The sequence below is a fragment of the Dermacentor andersoni genome, chromosome 6 (genome assembly GCF_023375885.2).
Source record: "Dermacentor andersoni chromosome 6, qqDerAnde1_hic_scaffold, whole genome shotgun sequence".
Lineage (NCBI taxonomy): Eukaryota > Metazoa > Arthropoda > Arachnida > Ixodida > Ixodidae > Dermacentor > Dermacentor andersoni.
Genome location: NC_092819.1, coordinates 1,061,692 through 1,084,002, shown reverse-complemented (window position 1 = coordinate 1,084,002; position 22,311 = coordinate 1,061,692). Strand labels below are relative to the sequence as shown.

Sequence of the window (22,311 nt, the reverse complement as noted above, 5' to 3'; positions counted from 1 at the left end):
AGCGAGGTGTTTAAAGCTTCCCGATCATTTGAATTGCGTATTTCATTGTATGAAATGCAGTCATCTGCAAAAAGCTTTATCTTGACGTGTATGTCACTGATGATGTCATTGATAAAGATAAGAAAGAGGAGCGGCCCTAACACTGATCCCTGTGGAATGCCCGAGTCTACAGTTGCGGGTGTCGAAGCTGCATCATTGACCTGAACACTTTGTTTCCGTAATGAAAGTTATGCTTTAATCCAGTTAACTAAGGCGTCATTTTTTAAAATGGGTTTTAGTTTAAGAAGTAGTTTGGAGTGAGAGACGCGGTCAAATGCTTTTTCAAAATCGAGAAATATTAAGTCAATTTGGCCTTGTCTTTCTAAAGCTGTCGCTAAGTCATGAACTGTTTCTACGAGCTGAGTTACGGTAGAAAAACCTCACCGGAAACCATGTTGTCTTGCATCAATTATTGCGTTGTCATTAAGAAAGGCAGAAATGTGCTTGAAAATTATGTGTTCGAGGGTTTTTGTGCATGTGCATAAAAAGATATTGGCCTGTATGATGTGAGAAGAGACGGATTTGCTGTTTTTGGTATGGGGATGACTTTTGCGTACATCCAGTCGGTTGGAATTTCCGCGCATGACAGTGATTTCTCGAATATTAAGGTTAAATACTTTCAACGGAGGATACGCGAACACCTAAGGGCTTTAAAAATAATTCTTCATTTAATGTGGTCAATAGTGAATCCGGTGTTTCGTTCACATCTTCTTTACAGCCGAAGACTAATAGGTTGTTTCGTCTGCTCCTATCTCCTAAATCAATGAGTTTCTTTTCTAGATTCTGTATTGTTCTTTGCATGTTCTCAAATTGTGCTCCGAGTTCCGCATATTTTGCTGCTATGGTTTCCACATTCTCAAGTTTAGACTCAATGGTGTTTAATCGCTTCTGCATACTCTTTTGTCCATCAAGAATTTCCCTCAGCAACTGCTCAGTAGTGGGTCCAGGATTGGATTCAATATCCCCGCTGAGCAGCAGCAACGAGAGCAAGAATTTTTAAACGAACATGCATACAGTACTAACGCTGGAAGGGCACGCCAGCCGGACTAGACAGCGGTGAGACGTTTTGATGAAGGAGTATGTGTTACTAACCTGCGTAAACAACATGAACGAGTTGTTCCTGGCTCTGACAGATGACCAGCTGGCGTGCCCACTGAGAGTATCCCGGGGCAGGAGGGTGTTTAAATAGTCAGGTGGAACAGAAGTTGAGTGCGCTGGTTTTTTGTGAAGGCTTGCCCAAGAATCCAGCTGAAGCAGTGGTCCGTTTGCGCAGTCTCCACAGAGTATGAAAGGGAGTGCAGTGGTGATGCTGCCAGTCGTATCTTGAAGGGCGCCGGCTATCGCTGTCGCAGCGGATAGAAGAATCTGCGTAAACAACATGAATGGGTTGGTCATGGCTCTTGACGGATGACCAGCTGGCGTGCCCACTGCGGATTTGTAGCACAAGGACATCAATGAAGGAAGGTTGTTGTCCCACTTGGATTTAGTTATGAAGGGAATCATTGGTTCTACAGAAATCCAGGGAAGCAGGAGACGTGGTGCATACTGCTTACATACAATACAGAAGTTGGTAGTCCGCAAAGCATGCGAATACCTTTGGCCCAGAGTTGCAGTCGGCAAGGCCAAGGTTGGTGGTAGTGACAGAGATGCAGGCTTCCATTATTTCATTGATTTGCCTGTATTGGCCGTATGTGAAACAGGTATTGCCCGAACAGAATTCCAAGAAACACCTGGTATGTTCAATGGCCTACATTCAGTGAGCATGTGATCTGCAAGCAGCACATCCTTGCGCCTAGCCATGGCCATATCGATGGGAAAGTGAAGAGCAACTTGATGTCTAAAAACACCAATATGTAATTCAGAGTTATATTGCAGATCTTCTTGAGGAGGAACAAATAATTTGGAATGTGCGTCGTTGTCTTGCCAGCCAGCAGGCTTAACACTTGGTGAAGGTAACAAGACTGCCTCTGCGCTAGAGTTGACCTTTGCACAAAGACCAATCATCTTGTGTGGGGCAGGAAATAACACGCTGACATCGATGCATTCACCAATTCTTTTAAAATTGTTGAATACTTTGTGCAAAGGAAGAAGCCCAACTTAATTTTTTTATTCTGCTGCCTTATAATTGTATCCTACAGGCAAGGAGCAATTGACTTGTCTCAGGAAGCTGTCTGGGGCTATGTGGTCACAATATTTATTATTGCGATGGCAAATATGTGGACAATCCAGGTGCATTTCTGCCATCTCAGTGATGTTCCGTATAAAGTCCAAAGGCGTTAACGTCGTCACCGCCATATGCTGTATGTGCAAGTGAAAGCATGTGAGGCTGAGCCAGTGATGGTTGCTCAACCTCGCGTATGCAAGGAAGGAAAGCAGGGAGGAAGCACGCCATCTTCCGTCACATGCAAGGCACTAGGAGGACAAGAGGTAGTACTCTACTTCGGCGGGGGCTGCATATGGTGCAGCTGTGTGCGGCCCTGCAGGCCCTATCTTGACAGCGATCTGCGATGGGAACACAGTGCACTGAGTCCTGATAGCTTCGTGTATGCTTTGTTTTCGCCTCATAGCTTGCATTGTAGCGAGATGCAGCATGAAGGTCAATTCACTGAAGGTCAACACAGCAAAATGAAGTATGAAGGTCAGCATGAAGGTCAACACAGCAAGTGGGCACTAGTATATAGAGGAACCAATCTGGCTGCATGTGCACTGCAAGTAGTGTAGTAGTGTAGTATTCGCTACCTCTGGCATGTGGTAAATCACTGATCAGACATATATTGTGGGGACTCCCTCTTGTCCGCTGATATTGTTTTTCCCACAGGGCTTTCACTTCTCCTGTAATCTGGCTTTTTTTTGCATAGCTGATGGCACTTGTGTTCTGATTCTAGCACCATCTGATGACGCGGATACTCGGTTGGAAAGGGAACGAGCTACCGGCTCTTTGGCTTGGGGTTGGCATTGCGCACCGATATTCGAAGGTCTCAAATGTGCTCTTAAGATAAAGGAATGACAACAGAGTAGTGGAAGCAAACACAAAGGCATTTATTTTCCCCTTCTATAAAGTAAGCTAGCTAGCCGACTTAAGCTTGTTTCACATGGTGCAATTTTCATCACTCCAGAAGTGCAAGGCAAAACGCAATCGCAGACATTAACACCCCCGCTCTTGGCGGCTTGGCAGCAATTGGTGTGTCGATCGCACCGATTGCTGTGATTGGTGCCATTTTTTGCACACCAACATAAAAAAGTAAAGGAAAAAGGATGGGAGATCTGTTGACATTGTGCCTAGAGCTATTTCATGGTTTGTTTTTTTGTTATGGAGGTTGTTGGGAAATGTCTGTCATTCAACAAATCCAGAAAACTGCAACTAATCGAGTGGAGCTGCAGATTGTGCAAGTGGTATGTACCATCAGCACTGACACGCAAACAAGGCAGATAGAAACTCGTACTTCAGAGATTCGGTTCTGTTATTTTTATGCATTTGTTGGTACGCTACGTTACTAATCAAGCAACATTTATTTCGTGTGGGTATTGGGTGCCGAGTACATAGTTTTGTGCACCTTTTGGTTATTCACATACACTGTGAGTTGTAAATACTATGAGATGCCCTTCATGAGAAGACATGGCCTTCGGATGTCATTCCAATTTTCTGGTTTCTTGTGTACATGCTACTCGCGGTATACAAAAATGGCACAGTTATACCGCAGTATGTTTTTACGGCCATATGTATGATGATTAAGTCTCATGCGTAGAGAGCGATTAAACAAATATGCAACTATGGTTAAATGCTGTATCGAGGGGATATGACATGACAGCGTAGCATCTGACATTTCAATGTTGTACTATAAGTTGTGGGGATGCGTAACTTTCACGTGTCCCCTGATGTTGTTTTCCCTGCATGGAAGGTGCATCTTACTACATGGCCGTGTCAGCTCACATCTGATTGTGGAAAGAGTGGCTACATTTGTGCTTGTAGGAAGAAATAAAGAATTTCGCAGGCCACACTGTTGATGGCTGACACCTGAACATTGGCCAGAAAGCGGGATGGTGCAATGAAGAAGGAAAATAATTAAAGAAAGCACAAGGTGGGAAGCAAGAAATTATAGAAGGCCTGTTTACAGTAGTGAATATATTAGGGCAATTTACTGAGACATTTCGCCCCCTATGCATGGGACACACCGGCTAGTGGGCATGAATAGGGCAGCAGACAATTTATATAGCTCATTTCAAGAGGAGCAATCTGGTGGGCTTTTGTATCTAGCAAGATGCCAGAAATATTTGCCGGCCTTAGCTTCATTCACGGCTGATATTGAGGCATTTTCAAAGTGAACACACAAGTTCATCCGGGTCACTGCTTCTCCCCCCCCCCCGCGTTGCTGCTCTCCTATGGCATACGAAAGGCACATAGTGATTACGGTAGCGCGAGAGAAAAACTTTAGGGAAGGAACTATCGGGAAGTTTGCAAAAAGCTGTCTGAAGCCACCATGTGTTTGTAAATGCTGCTGCTTATATAAATGCCTGTAAAAGCAAACAGCGCTAAAAACTGTGCTATTCAAGAAAACATGAGACAATGCACTATCTTGGTTTTGTTTGGTCCCATATTTAGTACTGTTCATTTTTCTAAGTACCAACTTGGTCATCAACGTACCTTATATAAATGCATCAATTTGTAAAGAAAATGTTATAGTTTTTTTAATATCATCGTTTTGAAAAATAGTATAAGGGTGATAGCATAATATGATACAAAGCGGGCTGCACGCCTTAGCAATTAAACCTTTTGTCAAAAGTTAAGCAAAGTCTTGCGTCGGCAATTTAAAATGAGCATCCTCGTTATTAAAGCATTATTTTTCAGAGAGTGCTAGGAATCTTCGCAAGGTGTACAAACTCAGTATATATGCAGTAGAATCTCGTTCATACGTTTTGGAAAAAACCACAAGAAAAAAACGTACTAACCGGGAAAACGTCTGATCCAAAGTAACTAAAAAATTTTGACAGACTCAACTATTGTTGCCATCTACGTAATGTGAAGCGTTGCGCTGATCGTTACAGCATGAGACGCCGACGCACAGGGGGCTGGTGGAGCTTCGGCGGCCTGAGACGCGTTTTGTTGTTTTCCTATTGCTTAGTGTTTTAAGAGGGCAATGCCAGATGCCACCGAATCGGAATGTGATGCCCACATTGCACCGCCTGCAGCAGGAAACGGCGGCGCGTTAGAATTATTGCCTACTAAAAGCATGCAGTACGCTATCAATGGCCCTACGCACCACTTGCTGTAAAACAGGTAGCTGAAGATTTTTTATCGCAGCATGCTTGGTGGCGACAGCTGTGAATGTGGCGTGCAACTACCAAGGAGAAGATTTGCTGATCCTGAAATCAGAAACTGATGGTGCACCAGCGTTTTCACGTGAGACAGTCAGGTGAATATCGGTTAAGCTGCTGCAGTGGGCAGCCATATACTCTTCTTGATTGCGTGCACCTCGCGTATTTTCTTGTTTACATGGGATCTAGCGGCTGGAAAACGTATCATACCATCGCAGTTTAGCGACATACTGAACATTGGTGCCGGAAAATCAAGTTTTCTGGGAACACATGAACTGGTAAAAAATGAGCACAACTCTATTGGGTCATTTTTGGCGTTCACGATTGCGAACGTTGGCGTTGGGGAAAACGTACGTAACGGGAACGTATCAACAAGGTTCTACTGTATAAATATAGAGAAAGAAAGAGAGAGGTGAATGGAGGGGGAGGAGTGGTAGTGGCCGGTGGAAAAGCCACACTGTCCCGAAATAAATTTCTGGCTATGCCACTGCATCGGAGACCTGCATGCTACACACAACATATTGGCCAAGGGATTAGTCTAAATGTTGGCCACCATCCGGTTCGGTATGGTTGCACAGTCCTTCAAGGAATACGGAATATCAAATATGAGGCACTGCACAGAGGACGACACGTTGTAATCCGTACTCAGTCTTAACAAGCATTTCGAGATTGATAGTGATGGACGTTAACTGTAAATAAACTTCCATGCTGTGACGGTAAACTCTACATGTTCTTTTGGTGATTGCCAGAATTTGAACATGCTATACCTTTTCTTTTGTCTTATAAAATCTGTTGCACTTTATATTTGGGTGCACATTGTGTTGTACCCATAATAACTGAGTGTGGATGTGGTTTTGAGCATGTTGGAATCAGGCAAATACTGCTATATAACACAGTGGTGTGTTCAGACGCTTTTATTCTTCTTCTTTTGATTTGACCCACAGAATAATTCAGTAAATTTTGCTAGTGCCGTCAAGATTGAATAAATGGGAGTTGATTGTGTGTTCACCTTGTACTAATAAGGGGAGGTGCTGCACTATAAACACATGGACAACAGAAGTAGATTTGGACAGGACAGGACAGGTGTGCTTATAGCGCAGTACCCGCATTATTATAAGATGAGCTTCCACCAACTAGCCCCTCTTGCCGCTCTGCTGATCATGTGTGTAAGTAAATGCACAAAATTTACAAACCTCTCCATGAGGCATTAAAAGACAGGCTCTGACACTGTATCTAACTTTCCAGTCTTGTTGGCTCTTGGGTGCACCAGCACTGAACTAGAAACTTCCAGTCAACTGCAACAGTACTGCCCACATAAGTTGTATGGTGGGCACATTTTACAATTAACCCATGGCCCTCAGTCCCCAGCAGCTGCGAAGCACCTGACCAAAGCTGCGGTCAGACCTCTAATGCAGCAGAGGATGCTAAGAATTTCTGGGTCTGGACAGGCCGCCAATGACAACTGACCCTGTCAACCGTTAACAGCCGAACTTTGTCTAGTGAGGCTAGCTTAGCAGGACTCTTCAGAAACTACCAGACATTGTTTGGGATATCATCAGCCTTAGTGAGATTGGAAGAACTGGTGAGGCTTACAGATTGCTGAATAACGGCCATGTCCTCTGCTATAGATGTCTGCCAGACAAGAAGCAATACGGGGTGGGATTCCTAATCCATACGGAAATAGTGGGTAACATTGATGAATTCTACAGCAATAATGAGAGGGTAGCAGCAGTCGTAGTCAAACCAAGATGTATGCACTGAAAGATAAGCAGAGTAATATCATCAGCAATCTCGAAGATATAGTAAAAGCAGCGGAAGAATTTTATACCGACCTGTACATTACCCAGAGGAGTCAGGATACCTCAATAAGAAACTAACGAACAGGATACAGGAACTCCTCCTATAACTAGCGATGAGGTCAGAAGGGCCTTGCAATACGTGAAACGAGGAAGAGCGGCAGGAGAGGATGGAATAATAGTCGATTTAATCAAAGATGGAGGAGACATAATGCTTGAAAAACTGGCAGCTCTTTACACGAAGTGTCTATTGACTGCAAGGGTTCCAGAAAACTGGAAGAATGCAATTATACTAATCCACAAAAAGGGAGACATTAAAGAATTGAAAAATTATAGGCCCATTAGCTTGCTCCCAGTATTATATAAAATATTCACCAAAATAATCTCCAATAGAATATGGGCAACACTGGACTTTAGTCAACCAAGGGAACAAGTTGGCTTCAGGAAGGGAGTCGCTTCAATAGATCACATCCATGTCATCAATCGGATTATCTAGAAATCCGCAGAGTACAATAAGCCTCTCTATACGGCTTTCATAGATTGCGAAAAGGCATTTGACTCAGTAGAGATACCAGCAGTCATAGAGGCATTACGTAATCAAGGAGTACAAAACGCTTACACAAATACCATGGAAAATATCTACAGAGGTTCTACACCTACCTCAATTCTACACAAGAAAAGCGGGAAGATTCCTATAAAAAAAGGGGTCAGACAGAGAGATAATCTCTCCAATACTATTCACTGCATGCTTAAAAGAAGTATTCAAGCTATTAAACTGGGAAGGCTTAGGAGTACAGATCGACGGCGAATATTTCAGCAACCTTCGGTTTGCCGATGACATTGCTCTATTCAGCAACAATGCATGCAGACAAGTTACAACAAATGATTGAGGACCTTAACAGCGAGAGTGTAAGAGTGGGGTTGAAGATTAATATGCGGGAGACGAAGATAATGATGAATAACTAGGCAAAGGAACAAGAGTTCAGGATCGCCCATCAGCCTCTAGAGTCTGTGAAGCAGTATTTTTACCTAAGTCAATTAATTATAGGGAACCCTGATCATGCGAAGGAAATTCATAGAAGAATAAAAATGGGTTGGATCGCATACGGCAGACATTGCCAACTCCTGACTGGAAGCTTACCATTATCATTGAAAAGGAAGGTGTATAGTCAGTGCATTTTACCGGTGCTGACATATGGGGCAGGGACTTGGAGACTGACATAGAAGCTTGAGAACAAGTTAAGGACCGTGCGAACAGCGATGGAATGAAGAATGCTAGGCATAACTTTGAGAGACGGAAAGAGAGCGGTTTGGATCGGAGAGCGAACGGGTATAGCCATTATTCTAATTGACGTTAAGAGAAAAAAAATGGCGCTGGGCAGGTCATGTAATGCACAGGTTAGATAACCATTGAACCATTAGGGCTACAGAATGGGTACCAAGAGAACGGAAATGCAGTAGAGGAAGGCAGAAGACTAGGTGGTACGATGAAATTAGGAAATTTGCGGGTGCTAGTTAGATTTGGTTGGCGCAGGACAGGGGTAATAGGAGATTGCAGGAAGAGGCCTTCGTCCTGCAGTGAACATAAAAGATGATGATGATGAAGAAGAAGAAAACTGCCGCATATCCTCAAGCTTGCACATAGCTTGCTTATGCTTTGACACTGTATGGTATAAGGCACAATTCATTTCTTTGGTTTCTACAGTTAACCTCACTCTTCCTCTATGGTAAGTGCAGCTGTCATATCCTCCTGTCATCGATTCGTAGTTGCTGCAGAGGGTGCACTGCAACCGCCTGAGATTTGCTCCCAGAACAACACTGGCTTTTTACTGCAGGTGGTGTGCCGAGAAAGCCGTGACGCACGCCCAGTGGCCCAAGGCACCCTGCCCAACTGCACACTACTCATTGTGCCACCCATTGTGCTTCACAATGCGCTGCCGTACACCATAGAACTGCACCTCAAGGTGGGTACAGCAGTCCACAGCTGTTTTCATAAAGTGCCTGGTATAAAAGAGGTCATGATGTTTTAGTGCAGCAACTATGACTAAATTTATTTACCATGTCTGTTGTTATCAAGACCAGGTGGCAAGGTCAGAGGATGCATGCAATTTAGGTGATATTTTGTTACAATTTATTTACAACATAAGTTGGCCAAGCAGGTGGAGTTACTGGAGAATAAATTGCCCCTTTGTTCATATTGTTAATATGTTAATAAGTATAATACGGATAGAATTGAACAGGCTCTCAGGAACGGAGGAAGCCTAAAAGCAGTGAAGAAGAAAGTAGGAATAGGCAAGAATCAGATGTGTGCGTTAAGAGACAAAGCCGGCAATATCGTTACTAATATGGATGAGATAGTTCAAGTGGCTGAAGAGTTTTATAGAGATTTATACAGTACCAGTAACACCCACGACGATAAGGTGAGAGAGAATAGTCTAGAGGAACTTGAAATCCCACAAGTAACACCGGAAGAGGTAAAGAACGCCTTGGGAGCTATGCAAAGGGGGAAGGCAGCTGGGGAGGATCAGGTAACAGCAGATTTGTTGAAGGATGGTGGGAACACTGTCCTAGAAAGATTGGCCGCCCTATATACAAAATGCCTCATGACCTCGAACGTACCGGAATCTTAGAAGAACGCTAACATAATCCTAATCCATAAGAAAGGGGACGCCAAAGACTTGAAAATTTATAGACCGATCAGCTTACTGTCCGTTGCCTACAATGTACTTACTAAGGTAATTGCAAATAGAATCAGGAACACCTTAAACTTCCGTCAACTAAAGGACCAGGCAGGATTCCGTAAAGGTTACTCAACAATAGACCATATTCACACTATCAATCAGGTGATAGAAAAATGTGCGGTATATAACCAACCCTTATATATAGCTTTCATTGATTACGAGAAAGCGTTTGATTCAGTTGAAACCTCAGCAGTCATGGAGGCATTACGGAATCAGGGTGTAGACGAGCCGTATGTAAAAATACTGAAAGATATCTATAGCAGCTCCACAGCCACTGTAGTGCTCCAAAAAGAAAGCAACAAAATCCCAATAAAGAAAGGCGTCAGGCAGGGAGATACAATCTCTCCAATGCTATTCATAGCGTGTTTACAGGAGATATTCAGAGACCTGAATTGGGAAGAATTGGGGATAAGAGGTAATGAAGATTACCTTAGTAACTTGCAATTCTCTGATGATATTGCCTTGCTTAGTAACTCAGGAAACCAATTGCAATGCATGCTCACTGACTTGGAAAGGCAAAGCAGAAGGGTGGGTCTAAAAATTAATCTGCAGAAAACAAAAGTAATGTTTAACAGTCTCGGAAGAGAACAGCAGTTTACGATAGGTAGTGAGGCACTGGAAGTGGTAAGAGAATACATCTACTTAGGACAGGTAGTGACTGCGGATCCGGATGATGAGACTGAAATAATCAGAAGAATAAGAATGGGTTGGGATGCGTTTGGCAGGCATTCTCAGATCATGAAGAGCAGGTTGCCATTATCCCTCAAGAGAAAAGTTTATAACAGCTGTGTCTTACCAGTACTCGCGTACGGGGCAGAAACCTGGAGGCTTACGAAAAGGGTTCTACTTAAATTGAGGGCGACGCAATGAGCTATGGAAAGAAGAATGATAGGTGTAACGTTAAGGGATAAGAAAAGAGCAGATTGGGCGAGGGAACAAACGCGAGTTAATGATATCTTAGTTGAAATCAAGAAAAAGAAATGGGCATGGGCAGGACACGTAATGAGGAGGGAAGATAACCGATGGTCATTAAGAGTTACGGAATGGATTCTAAGGGAAGGGAAGCGTAGCAGAGGGCAGCAGAAAGTTAGGTGGGCGGATGAGATTAAGAAGTTTGCAGGGACAACATGGCCACAGTTAGTACATGACTGGGGTAGTTGGAGAAGTATGGGAGAGGCCTTTGCCCTGCAGTGGGCGTAACCAGGCTGATGATGATGATGATGATGATGACGATGATGATGTGCAAAAGGCACTCCGAACTTTAAAAAACTGTATGCCAAGGCCTGAGCAATTGCAGGGCACTACTAGAGAAGCTCCCAGGCCAGGAGTCGCCTTAAAGAAATCCAAATAATTGTGGGCTAAGAGCCCCTTGAAGGCATACAAGATGTTCTAACCCGATCAAACAGTGAATATGAAACGATGTCTTGCCTGCCAAAACTCTGTCTATCACTTTCCTTAGGCTCGTCGGAAAAGGTCACATTGGAGAACTTAAATCGTAGGTGAATGGCACCTAACGACATCCGTCACATCAGTCCTCAAATGTGTTGATGAGGTGACAAGGGAATCTTGGTCTGAAAAGCACCTGACTCTTTCACATCTAGTGCATTGCATGCAAGTTCTACTCACCCAGCTGTGGGCACAGTGGTGGGGATGAGTCTGTATTCACAAGATACCTTCTTTGAAGCATTAAGTTTATTTTTTTGGAAATAATATTGCAGACCACATATGCCCTGAGCACAGCGTTGGGCTTCCGATTTAAGACTACCTTTTACACCACCCCGAGTGAGATATTGGCTCAAAAGTCATCTCTGCTCAGCTGTGGAAAAAACCCTGCCTCGGGAGAGGGACAACGATGAGTCCAGTGCCAGCTGTGCATCTGCACCACCTGTGACTAATGACGTGTGGAATGTTTTTGGAGCTTTGACCTTCACCAGGACTTCAAGCACTATTTCACAGCTGCTGATGGAAGAGGTAGAGAAGTAACTTTGTGCACCTGTTTAGCGCCGTGTTACAGTTTCATGGGATCAGTTTCCAGTGCGATTCTCAGTGTACTGTCGGGCTGTAGTACATGTTGTTGCTTCCTGTTCCTTGGGCGTAACCATTGAGAGCGACCGCAGAAACTGCTGAGCAGTGCCTCTTGGCACCGCTCAGCATACACTCGTAACTAGTGGCGATGAGGGTGGGTCGAGAACTGCCCATTGTATTTGCCTCTAGAGCTTTGTCTTGTGCAGAGCAAAACTACAGCAAAATTGGCAAATAGGCATTAGCCTTCGTATTCAGTGTTGAAAAGTTCCACTAGTACTTGTGGGGCATTCCTTTCACTGAGTATACGGATCATAAACCACTACTGGGATTGTTGAGTGCTGACAAGCCCATTCCAGTGCAAGCTTTACCACTACTGGTCAGATGGGCACTGAAACTTTCTGCTTACAAGTACAAGCTTGTGTACGAGCCTGGTCAGGACTCAAGTGATGCTGATGCCTGCAGTAGCTTACCGCTGCCAGCAAACGGTGTTGATCTGCCTGCACCTGCTGAAATGTTTGTGCTTGAACCAGCACACCCTGGACTCACCGAACCCTGTGTGTGTAAAAACCAAATAAAGGCTGTCGATGGTGTTTGACTCCTTTCATCCTCACCCTCTCCCTTTTTCTCTCACTTATGATAGCATCAGCAGAGCTCAATATATACGTGGCCAATGGCTCTTTGTCGCATGGTGTGCAATTTGAAAAGGCACATTCGCAAACCACCTCATGTAATTTAACCGTCTTATCACTGGCACCTGCAGTACTGTCAATTTGTTGCCTCGGTCTTTCTTTACAGCAGGGGTGAAATGTCTTTGTATTGAAATTCCAGATAAACATGCTTTCTTATGTTGAACTTAAAAATCTTATGTTCTATGGACATGAAGTTATAAAAAGGTAAAAAGTTTGTTTTATCGAGAGTTTTGTTATATTGGAGTTTGTTATATCAAGCTTTAACTGTATTCACCGACTATTTGGTAAAACGCCCGCTGTGGTTGGTGTATTGGCATGTGCAGATTTTCTTCGCCGTGCCCTCGAATTTGCTGTGAAAGCAGCCGAGGTTGCCGTACAAGGCATGAGAAGGCTTTTGTCAGATGCTCCAGAGGTGTGGTTTATAGCGTCCAGATGTCATGCGGTAAAGTTTATATCGGCCAAACCAAGCATTGCATGAACGACCGCTTAAGGGAGCGTGCACAAAAAGTAAGCAAGAAAGAGGACAAGGGTACACATATGTTGGCCCAGGTATATGTATGTGGTGGTGAGGCTACTTTTTCGGAAACTACCATACTTGGTACGAGCAGTAACACTTCTAGACTTTCATTGGAAGCCTTTCTTATAAAAAATGACAGATTGTTGTATAGGTGAGTTCTCGATTGCACTTCTTAACTCAGAGTTCGACTTCCTGTGAAACTGCATTTGACCTATATGGGTTCTACTTGTGGTGTTTCTGTACATTTTTATTGTGTGCATGCATGACAAGGTATTATATGTGTGAAACCCTTCCTGTTAATAAACAGTTCTGAGTGCAGTGCTTGTCCTTGCCATTTCTTCCTATGTCAGTTGTCTTTTGTTTTGCGATAATTTTCTTCATCAGCAATGCAAGACCAACTAACCAAACAAATTCTTGTACTTAACTTCACACGACCATTGTGTATTGCTGCTACAGATATATTGCTTGCATCAGAGGCATGCGTCATGCAAGTAAATAAACATGCATTTGAAACAATGCTGCATGCTTGTCAATGTTCGTGTAAAAGTTCATAGTGTGAAAGGTCTATGGCAGGTTCATATCGTAAATATGTTTAAAGCTTTTTATTTTTTTTGATGAAATGTTTGTGCAGAAGTTGCTTCAGGAAATCAAGCTTGATGAAGGCGACTCAGCACCTGTCTTTTCTGTGACACCGAATGAAAGTGAAGAAGTCTCCATAGAGGTATGTACGTCTATGTTCTGATATTAGGGTGGAATGCAGCACCACTTTGGCCATTGTACTGGTAGAATAAAAAGAAATGTGAGCATAGTAGCATGTGGTCTAAAAGCATTGCTGTACTCTCTACCATTTAAGCATATATGTTTGTCATCAACAGTTTATCTAGCACTAAGATCCAGCCACACTATATGCCTATCCTTTTGGCATTGGCAGGTAGCAAGCACAACAATGCTCCAAGACCGCATGCACCGGTATTATCCACATTTCTTTTTATTCCCCCAGTGCAGAATGTGTTAAAGCTTTTTATTTTGCAGCAATCGTATCTACACTTTCCTGGAAATTGTTAGGGGCAACGTGGGCTCTGGGAGCCTGGCACTTGCAAAAGTACTGGCAGTGTTGATGCAGCAGCCATCAACTGCTGTTTGTATTTGGTGTTCACCTTAGACACACTACCCATGTTGTGACAAATGCATGGAAATTGTCTATACACTGTAATGTCAGAGAGGTCAACTGGTGATGGAAAATTGGCTCATGATGTCATGGGGTCAATATCACAGTAACTGTTGCAGTGGTGGTCTACGGAATGTTGTTCCAATGCACAAGAGCATACACTATTCAGAATCCGCTGCTAAACGAGGTGTGACCAGTTGAGGCATAGTGTGCCATCAGAATGGAGGAGCTTAATGTCAGAACATAGCTTTTACAGTGGTATGGGAACAAATGGAGATTATTGCAAATTATGGTGGTAGCTACAGGCCATATGTTCTCAACCTTCAATAATGTACAAAGGTCACAAAGGTCAGAATCAAGTTGATATGTTGCAGTATTTTGCAGGGTTTGGCAAGCCTAATGTATGGGTGAGGTACGTGTTCCAAATGTCCATTTAGCTGGGAACATTGCTGGCACCTATGACACATTCTTTAGATCAGCGAAAATTTCTGTGCTGACCCAAAGAATAGATAAATTCCAAATTGCCCAGCTTTCCACCTTACTATGATCCAATAAACATCAAGAGGGAATTCAAGCACCAAAAAGAGATTCCTAATATCGCATAGTGTATATGTTGAACATAGGGGGGAAGGTGTTAGTGAAGAGCTTGAGGCCAATGAAGCATTGGCCCTTGGCTGTTAAAGGGACACTAAAGGCAAATATTAAGTCAAGCTAAAGTGATAGATTAGAGTTCTCAAGAATCTCTGCAGCATGCGAGGTCTGCGGCACCGAAGAAAATATCGACCACCTGCTGTGCCACTGTCCACGATATGCCCCAGAAAGACAAGAAATTGCCAAAGCTCTCCAAAAACTGGACAATCGGCCGCTTTCTGTGCAGGTGCTGCTGGAACACCGCCCCCATCGCTCGTCGGCCCATAAAGTGGTGAAGGTGCTTTTTCGCTTCTTGAGGGCGATGGGCTTGTGCAACCATCTGTGACTATTTATACAATTTCTATAAGGCCACACGCGTCAGCGAACTCACCGCAATTTCCTTCTTCTCTTTCCTCCTCTCTTTCCCTGTCATCTTTGTTTCCCCTTTCCCATTCCCCTGGTGTAGCGTAGCCAACCGGACGTTATTCTGCTTAACCTCCCTGCCTTCTGCTTTTCTCTTCCCTCCTCAAGAATCTCTAAGACGTCAATACAGCTGACTCGTTACAGCGGACCCTGATAGTCCGACAAGAAATGCCCATTTTATCCAAAGTTTGTAATATCCAAAACGCCTCACTTCCGAACCTTTCGTCGCGATCTCTAACAACTTTATTGCAAAAAGTGAGTGATGAACGACGAAATTAAAAAGCAAACAAAAACGCAGTTTCACCCACAAGGCGAAGCATCGATTGCGGTAGCAAATTAAGCAAGATAAGAGCGGCAGCAGCATCGAGCGAATTGACCTTCTTGCTCTCTCTCGTTTCAACGTGAACTACATGTTGAAAGCACAGCGCATATGAAGCTACCGGCACTGGGTGCACTTTGTCCACATCGCAGATTGTTTTGAAGATGAGGCCTGCGTGGGCATGCACTTTCTCCACATCGCAGATCGCTTTCAAGATACGGCGGCCGCACCGTAAGCAGCAGCCGTCAGAGTACACAACTTACACACTGTACACCGCTTAAATATCATGCTCTTGTAGCCGCAGGGTCCAGCGACCGATGTCACCCGAGGGGTCTTTCAAAGTCGACAACAAGCAAAGAGTGTGGTAGTTCATGATGACGTAAAAGGGTCAGCCATAAAGGTAGGGTCGGAACTTCCCAAGAGCCCAGACCATAGCCAGGCACTCTTTCTCAGTGGCTGAATAGTTGGTCTTGGCCTGTGTGAGTGTTTGGCTCGCGTAGGCGACAACATTCTCGTTATAGCCAGGCTTGCATTGCACAAGCATCGCACCAAGGCCCACGCCGCTTGCATCCATGTGTACCTTTGTAGGTGCCCGGGGATCGTAGTGCTGGAGTATCGGAGGAGATGCGAGCAGCTGGCATAGCATCTGGAATGTGTCATCAGATTCAGGAGATTAGTTAGACATGTCGATGCCAACAGTGAGAAGCCGTGTCAAAGGAGCGATAGCGGTCGTGAAATTACACACAAAGTGTCGGAAATAAGAACAAAGGCTGATGAAGCTTTGGAGGTTCTTCAGTCACGTCGGTTTATGGAATTAGGCGACAGCTCGAAGTTTTGCGGGATCAAGGAGCACGCGGCCATTGAATACGTGGCCCAAGATTGTGAATGTGTGAGCTGCAAAGTGACACTTGTTGATATTCAACTGAAGACCAGCGTTCATAATTAAGACATGTCAGAACTTGTTGGAGAAGAGAGGTGCGTCGAGAAATCTGAAGAAAACACGATGATGTCATCAAGGTAGCACAGGCGGATGTTCCATCTGAGACTGCGAAGTATGTTTTCCATCATGAGCTTGAAAGTTGCAGGCGCATTGCAGAGTCCGAACGGCATGACGTTAAATTCATATAGCCCATCAGAAGTGACAAGCGCTGTCTAAGGATGATCGCATGCAGCCATGGGAACTTGCCAGTAACCAGATAGCAGGTCCAATGATGAGAAGTACCCGGCGCCTTGTAAAAAATCAAATGCATTGTCAATTTGGGATAACGGGTCGACGTTCTTCCATGTTACTTTGTTGAGACGGCGATAACCGACACAAAATCGAATAGAACCATCTTCTTTATGCACTAGCACAACTGCAGAAAACCTCGGACTCTTGAGATGGTTGAATGTCGCCATGCTCGAGCATGTCATTTTATTGGTTGTTGATTATACGACGCTCCACCACTGAGACGCGATAAGGGTGTCCTCTGACCGAAGGCTGGGCCCCGGTATCAGTGTGGTGGGAAACACTGTCCGTATGACACCAAGTCAGTCAGAGGAAGAATGGAAAGTATCTAGGAGAGGGAGGAGTTGCTCGTGGTACTCATGGGAAAAGTTGGTGTCAACGAACAAATCAAAGACCTTGGTAGCCATTTGGGAGCTCTTTGTAAATGGTGTCATGGCACCGAGCGAAAGTCCAAAAGAGGAGCCCTGCACATCTAAACACTCAAATATGTCAATGAGCTCGACACAGCCGAGGGACTCGTTGCAAAGGAGAGTGAGCGGGTATGTGGACAGGTTGTGCACTAGCATAATTGTAGTACCAGCGGCTACCTCAAGAATGGCAAACGGAAGTGGTAGAGGTTTGTGGTGAAGAAAAGGAGATGAGGCCGTGAAGTGTACCTGGGCGTCAGGCATAGATGGACAAAACAAAGGGACTGGCGTTGAGGTGCTTAGCGGCAGATCAGTATCGGCGGCAACAATAATCTTTAATGGGGCGGGAGAGGTGGCTGGCAGAGTGTTGTTAAGGCAAGACAGAGGAATTCTGGCACGGGCGCAGTCAATGACAGCACTGTGGCATGAGAGAAAGTCCCATCCCAGGATGGTGTCATGAGAGCAGGAAGGCAGCACAAGGAACTCAGTCGTGTTAAGTATGTCCTGAATAAAGATCCTAGCAGTGTATGTGGCTGAAGGTTCGATGGGCTCCGTGGTGACAGTACAAAGTACAAGGGCAGAAAGTGGTGTGGTGACCTTCCTGATCTTACAGCAAAGAGTCTCATGTATGACGGAAATGGCAGCGCCCATGTCGACAAGTGTGAATGTAGTGACTCCTTCAACTTGTATTTCTATAATGTTTTGCGGTGATACCGGAGGTCTTTGGCATTTCTACAAGCGTGCAGCTCTTGCCTCCGAAGCTGCAGCATTTAGTTTCCCTCGTTGGAAGGCGGGCAATGACACATCGGCGATATCGAATGCCAACATGGTGATGGTGATCGACGGCTGCTGAAGTTCCTGGCCTAGAAGTTTGGTGACAGTTTTGAATCAGCATCCTAGTGGGCTGCAGGTATGTGTGGATCAACAACGACGTCCAGACCCAGTAGGCGGCGGCGACAAAAGCGCACCACATGTTCTGCGAGACCGCAGGAGAAGCGTATTGACCAATTGTCTCGTGTGCGCCATGGATCTTGCTGCCGGAAGTACTGAGGAGCCATTTGAAGCACAGGGAGAAGTGCCTCAACTGGGGTAGGGGAGCGTCGTTGGTCTAGGATGCGGCACATCTTCAGCGTACATCAGCGGTGCAACAATCGGTATATGCTGGTAGGCTGGTGGAAATGCCTCTGCAACCCGCTCGCAAATGGCCTGCTGCACGGCTGAGGACAAAGCTTGGACAAGCTTTTGGGTGAGAGGGAGCAGCGAGAGCTTGCGGGCCACCTCTTCACGATTGAAGCCTTTGATGTGAAGAAGCAGAGGCCCTTCATCACTCTGTCCGGGAGCTTTCGCCAAATGGAAAGGGAGGCCACATGAGAAACAGTTTGGTGGGCAAGCACTCGTTGCTGGCATAATTCGTCAAAACTTTGGCAGTAGGTTACTATGGCTGCAACCGTAGTAGGATTCATAGCCAGGAGCATTTGAAAAGTGTTGTCTTCAATGCCTTTGAGGATTTGTTTAATCTTATCTTCCTCAGTTGCGGAGCTTACTCGGTTGCGGAGATCGATGACGTCCTCGATATAACTAGTGAAATTCTCGATAAAAACTACTGAACCTCGTTGGTGGAGGTGAAGCTTTTGCCAAATGCTTCCCCGAAAGCAGTTTTAAAGTCATTCCATTTCGCAATAGTGGCCTCATGGTTTCAGAACCAGAGGTTGGGGACATTCGCCAGATAAAAAGTAACATTGGTAACATTGGTAAGCATTGTCAAATCATCCCATTTGCTGTAGTTGCTCACTCGTTCATATTGTTACGAATGATGATTATTTACAGGGTGAAACGAGATCCGAGATGGAAGCTACAGGCTAGGCCCAGCCGGCGCAGAGTACCCCGAGATCACGCGCGCACTCCCTACTTCTTCTTTCTCTGCCTCAGTCGCACAGTGCTGCGACATTTTCCCCGGGGGCAGACGAAGCTCGCTGAGCGAGTTAAAGGGACCTGTGATTGTACTGCTTGAGTCTGGCCACGTGAACAACTTGCGTCGCACGTGAACGCCGATTACTTGCCGTCACTTTGGCGACGACATAGTTCACATCACTCAAGCGGCTGAGTATAATGAATGGTCCCGTGTAAGTGGCGAGAAACTTGCGGTACAATCCCTTTTTGCGAACAGGTGTCCACAACCAAACATAATCACCGGGAGTAAAGCTGACGGGGATATGCCGCGCTTCATAGCGAATCTTGCTGTTGCCTTGTGAGGACAACGTCCTAAGATGCACCAGTCGACGTGCTTCCTCAGCACGACACAGAGCTTGGGCGATGGAAAGATCTTCTTGGCACGATAAAGGTAGAATAGTTTCCAGAAAGCTCTGGGGAGCGCGCGCGTACAGCAAAAAGAACGGCGCATATCCAGTAACTTCGTGCTTGGCACTATTGTACGTGTACGTTACAAAAGGTAAGATGGCGTCCCAATTCTTGTGGTCAGCAGCGACATACATTGATAACATGTTGGTAAGGGTTCGATTCGTCCGCTCCGTGAGGCCATTGGTTTGCGGGTAGTAAGGAGTGGAATGCCGATATGCAGAACCACAAAGCCGTAAAAGTTCTTCAACGACGTCGGCGGTGAATTGCCATCCACGGTCACTGATGACAACCCGGGGAGCGCCGTGACGGAGTATGACGTGGTGCAACAAAAATGAAGAGACATCTGCTGCAGTGGCGGATGGAAGTGCCGCCATTTCCGTGTACCGAGTAAGATAGTCTACGCATACAATAATCCAGCGGTAGCCAGCTGACGTCTTTGGGAGCGGGCCAAGCAAGTCGATGCCGACTTTTTCAAAGGGTAGCGTCGGTGGCCTAACTGGTTGTAAATAGCCTGCTGGGGCCGTCGTTTGCTTCTGGCGCTGGCAAACAGTACAGCTGGTGACATACTGTTTCGTTGTTTTCCAGAGCTTCGGCCAGAAAAATCTCTTAAGTCGGTGTTGTGTGCGTGCGAATCCAAGGTGCCCGGACGTGATATCGTCATGCATGGAACGAAGGACAGCAGGGCGCAGATTTTCGGGCACAACTAGAAGCAATGGGGGACCATGCGCCAAGTAATTTTTTTTGTACAGCAAACCATTACGAAAAGTAAACGGTGTTGTTCCTGCTGGCTCACGTGCAGCTGCCCGTAGGGATTTCAAGGTAGGGTCGTAACGTTGCTCGCTCTCGAAGGTACACAGGTATGGAAAGTTGGAAGAGATGGAAACTAGGTAGTCATCGAAGTCATCATCCTCAGCTTTAGTGTGAGGCAAAGGGAGGCGGGATAGGCAATCAGCATCCGTGTGACAGCGCCCGCTCTTGTAGTTAACGGAAAAGCTGTACTCTTGAAGGCGCAAAGCCCAGCGGGCCAACCGACCAGACGGTTCACGCAGCCCAACCAGCCAACAGAGTGAATGATGGTCAGTCACTATCGTGAATGCGCGGCCATGTAGATACGGACGGAACTTCTGAATGGCGAATACGACTGCTAGGCGCTCGAGTTTAGTCACGGTTTAGTTTGTCTCCGCTTTTGTAAGTGTCCGACTAGCGTAGGCAATTACATGCTCACAGCCATCGCAGAGTTGAACAAGCACAGCGCCAACACCCGCACCGCTGGCGTCAGTGTGCAGCTCAGTTGACGCCTCCGGATCAAAATGCTGCAGTACCGGTCCAGAAGTCAACAAAAATTTCAGCTGTTGAAACGCCAACTCGCAGTCAGCAGTCCACAAGTATGGAGTATCTTTGTGAAGGAGATACGTGAGGGGAGAGGCAAGCTGTGCGAAATTCTTGATAAAGCGCCGGAAATATGAGCAGAGGCCGAAAAAGCTTCGCAGATCTTTCACCGTTTGTGGCTGTTGGAAGTCGCGAACCGCTGTTATCTTTTCAGGGTCTGGTCGTATGCCGTCTTTGTCGACCAGAAAGCCTAGTACGAGGGCTTGATGCTCACCGAAATGACATTTCTTCGAGTTTAAAATAAGGCCAGCTTGCTGGATACAGTCAAGAACGATTGACAGGCGCTGATTGTGCTCGTGAAATGTCCGGCCGTAGATAATGACGTCGTCTAAATAGCACATGCAAATTTCACATTTGAGTCTGCGGAGCACGGTATCCATAAATCGCTCGAATGTTGCTGGAGCGTTGCATAAGCCAAAGGGCATAACCTTGAACTCAAAGAGACCATCAGGTGTCACGAAGGCTGTCTTCTCCTTGTCTGAGGGGTGCATGGGGATTTGCCAATATTCTGACCATAAATCAACAGAAGAGAAATACGACGCATAGTGGAGGCAGTCGACGGCGTAATCTATTCGTGGTAGGGGGTACACGTCTTTCTTTGTGACGGTGTTTAGGCGGCAATAGTCCACACAGAATCTCCATGAGTTGTCTTTTTTCTTCACTAGGATCACAGGAGCAGCCCAAGGGCTACATGATTCCTGGATCACTCCTTTCTGTAACATTTCTTCGACCTGCTCGGCGATGACTTTTCTTTCTGAAGGTGAAACGCGGTAGGGCTTCTGACCAATTGGCGTTGCTTGCCCTGTATGGATGCGGTGTTGCATACGAGACGCCGGTGGTGTATGGGACACTCATTGGCCTTGAGCAATATCAAACACTGTGGCGTAGCGAGCGAGCACAGCTTCCAGCAGACACTGCTCACTAGAAGACAGCGACTTGTTAATCATGCACTTAAAGTCAGCAGAATTATCATGGTTGGAATTGGGGTTGAATTTCTTTTCGGCAGTTGACATTTCGACCGTTCCAACGCTGACAATGGCTTGCTCATCAAAACTTGCCAGTTTAAGTCCTAGCGGCAATGTTATGGATTGGGTCGAAACGTTCACTGTCCACAAACGAGTACAGCCATCAGTGGTGACAGCGAGGGAGCGAGGGACTATCGCATTTTTCTTGAACGCATTGTTATAGTCAGGCTCGGCTAAACCACAACAAGAACCTGTACGAGGGCGAGAAGTATTCACAGGTACAAACATTACAGTCTGAGGGGGC

At 45.5% G+C, this 22,311-nt stretch overlaps 1 protein-coding gene across 2 annotated transcripts in view; it reads left to right on the top strand.

Moving 5' to 3' along the window:
• The window catches only part of LOC126521192 (intermembrane lipid transfer protein VPS13A-like), an 820,642-nt gene that overhangs the window by 448,244 nt on the left and 350,087 nt on the right, over nt 1-22,311 (top strand). For both annotated transcript variants that reach the window (XM_050169804.3, XM_055065737.2), the window contains 2 exons: nt 8,984-9,112; nt 13,752-13,841. In XM_050169804.3, the coding sequence (XP_050025761.2) occupies nt 8,984-9,112; nt 13,752-13,841 (219 nt within the window). The remainder of the gene's footprint in view (nt 1-8,983; nt 9,113-13,751; nt 13,842-22,311) is intronic.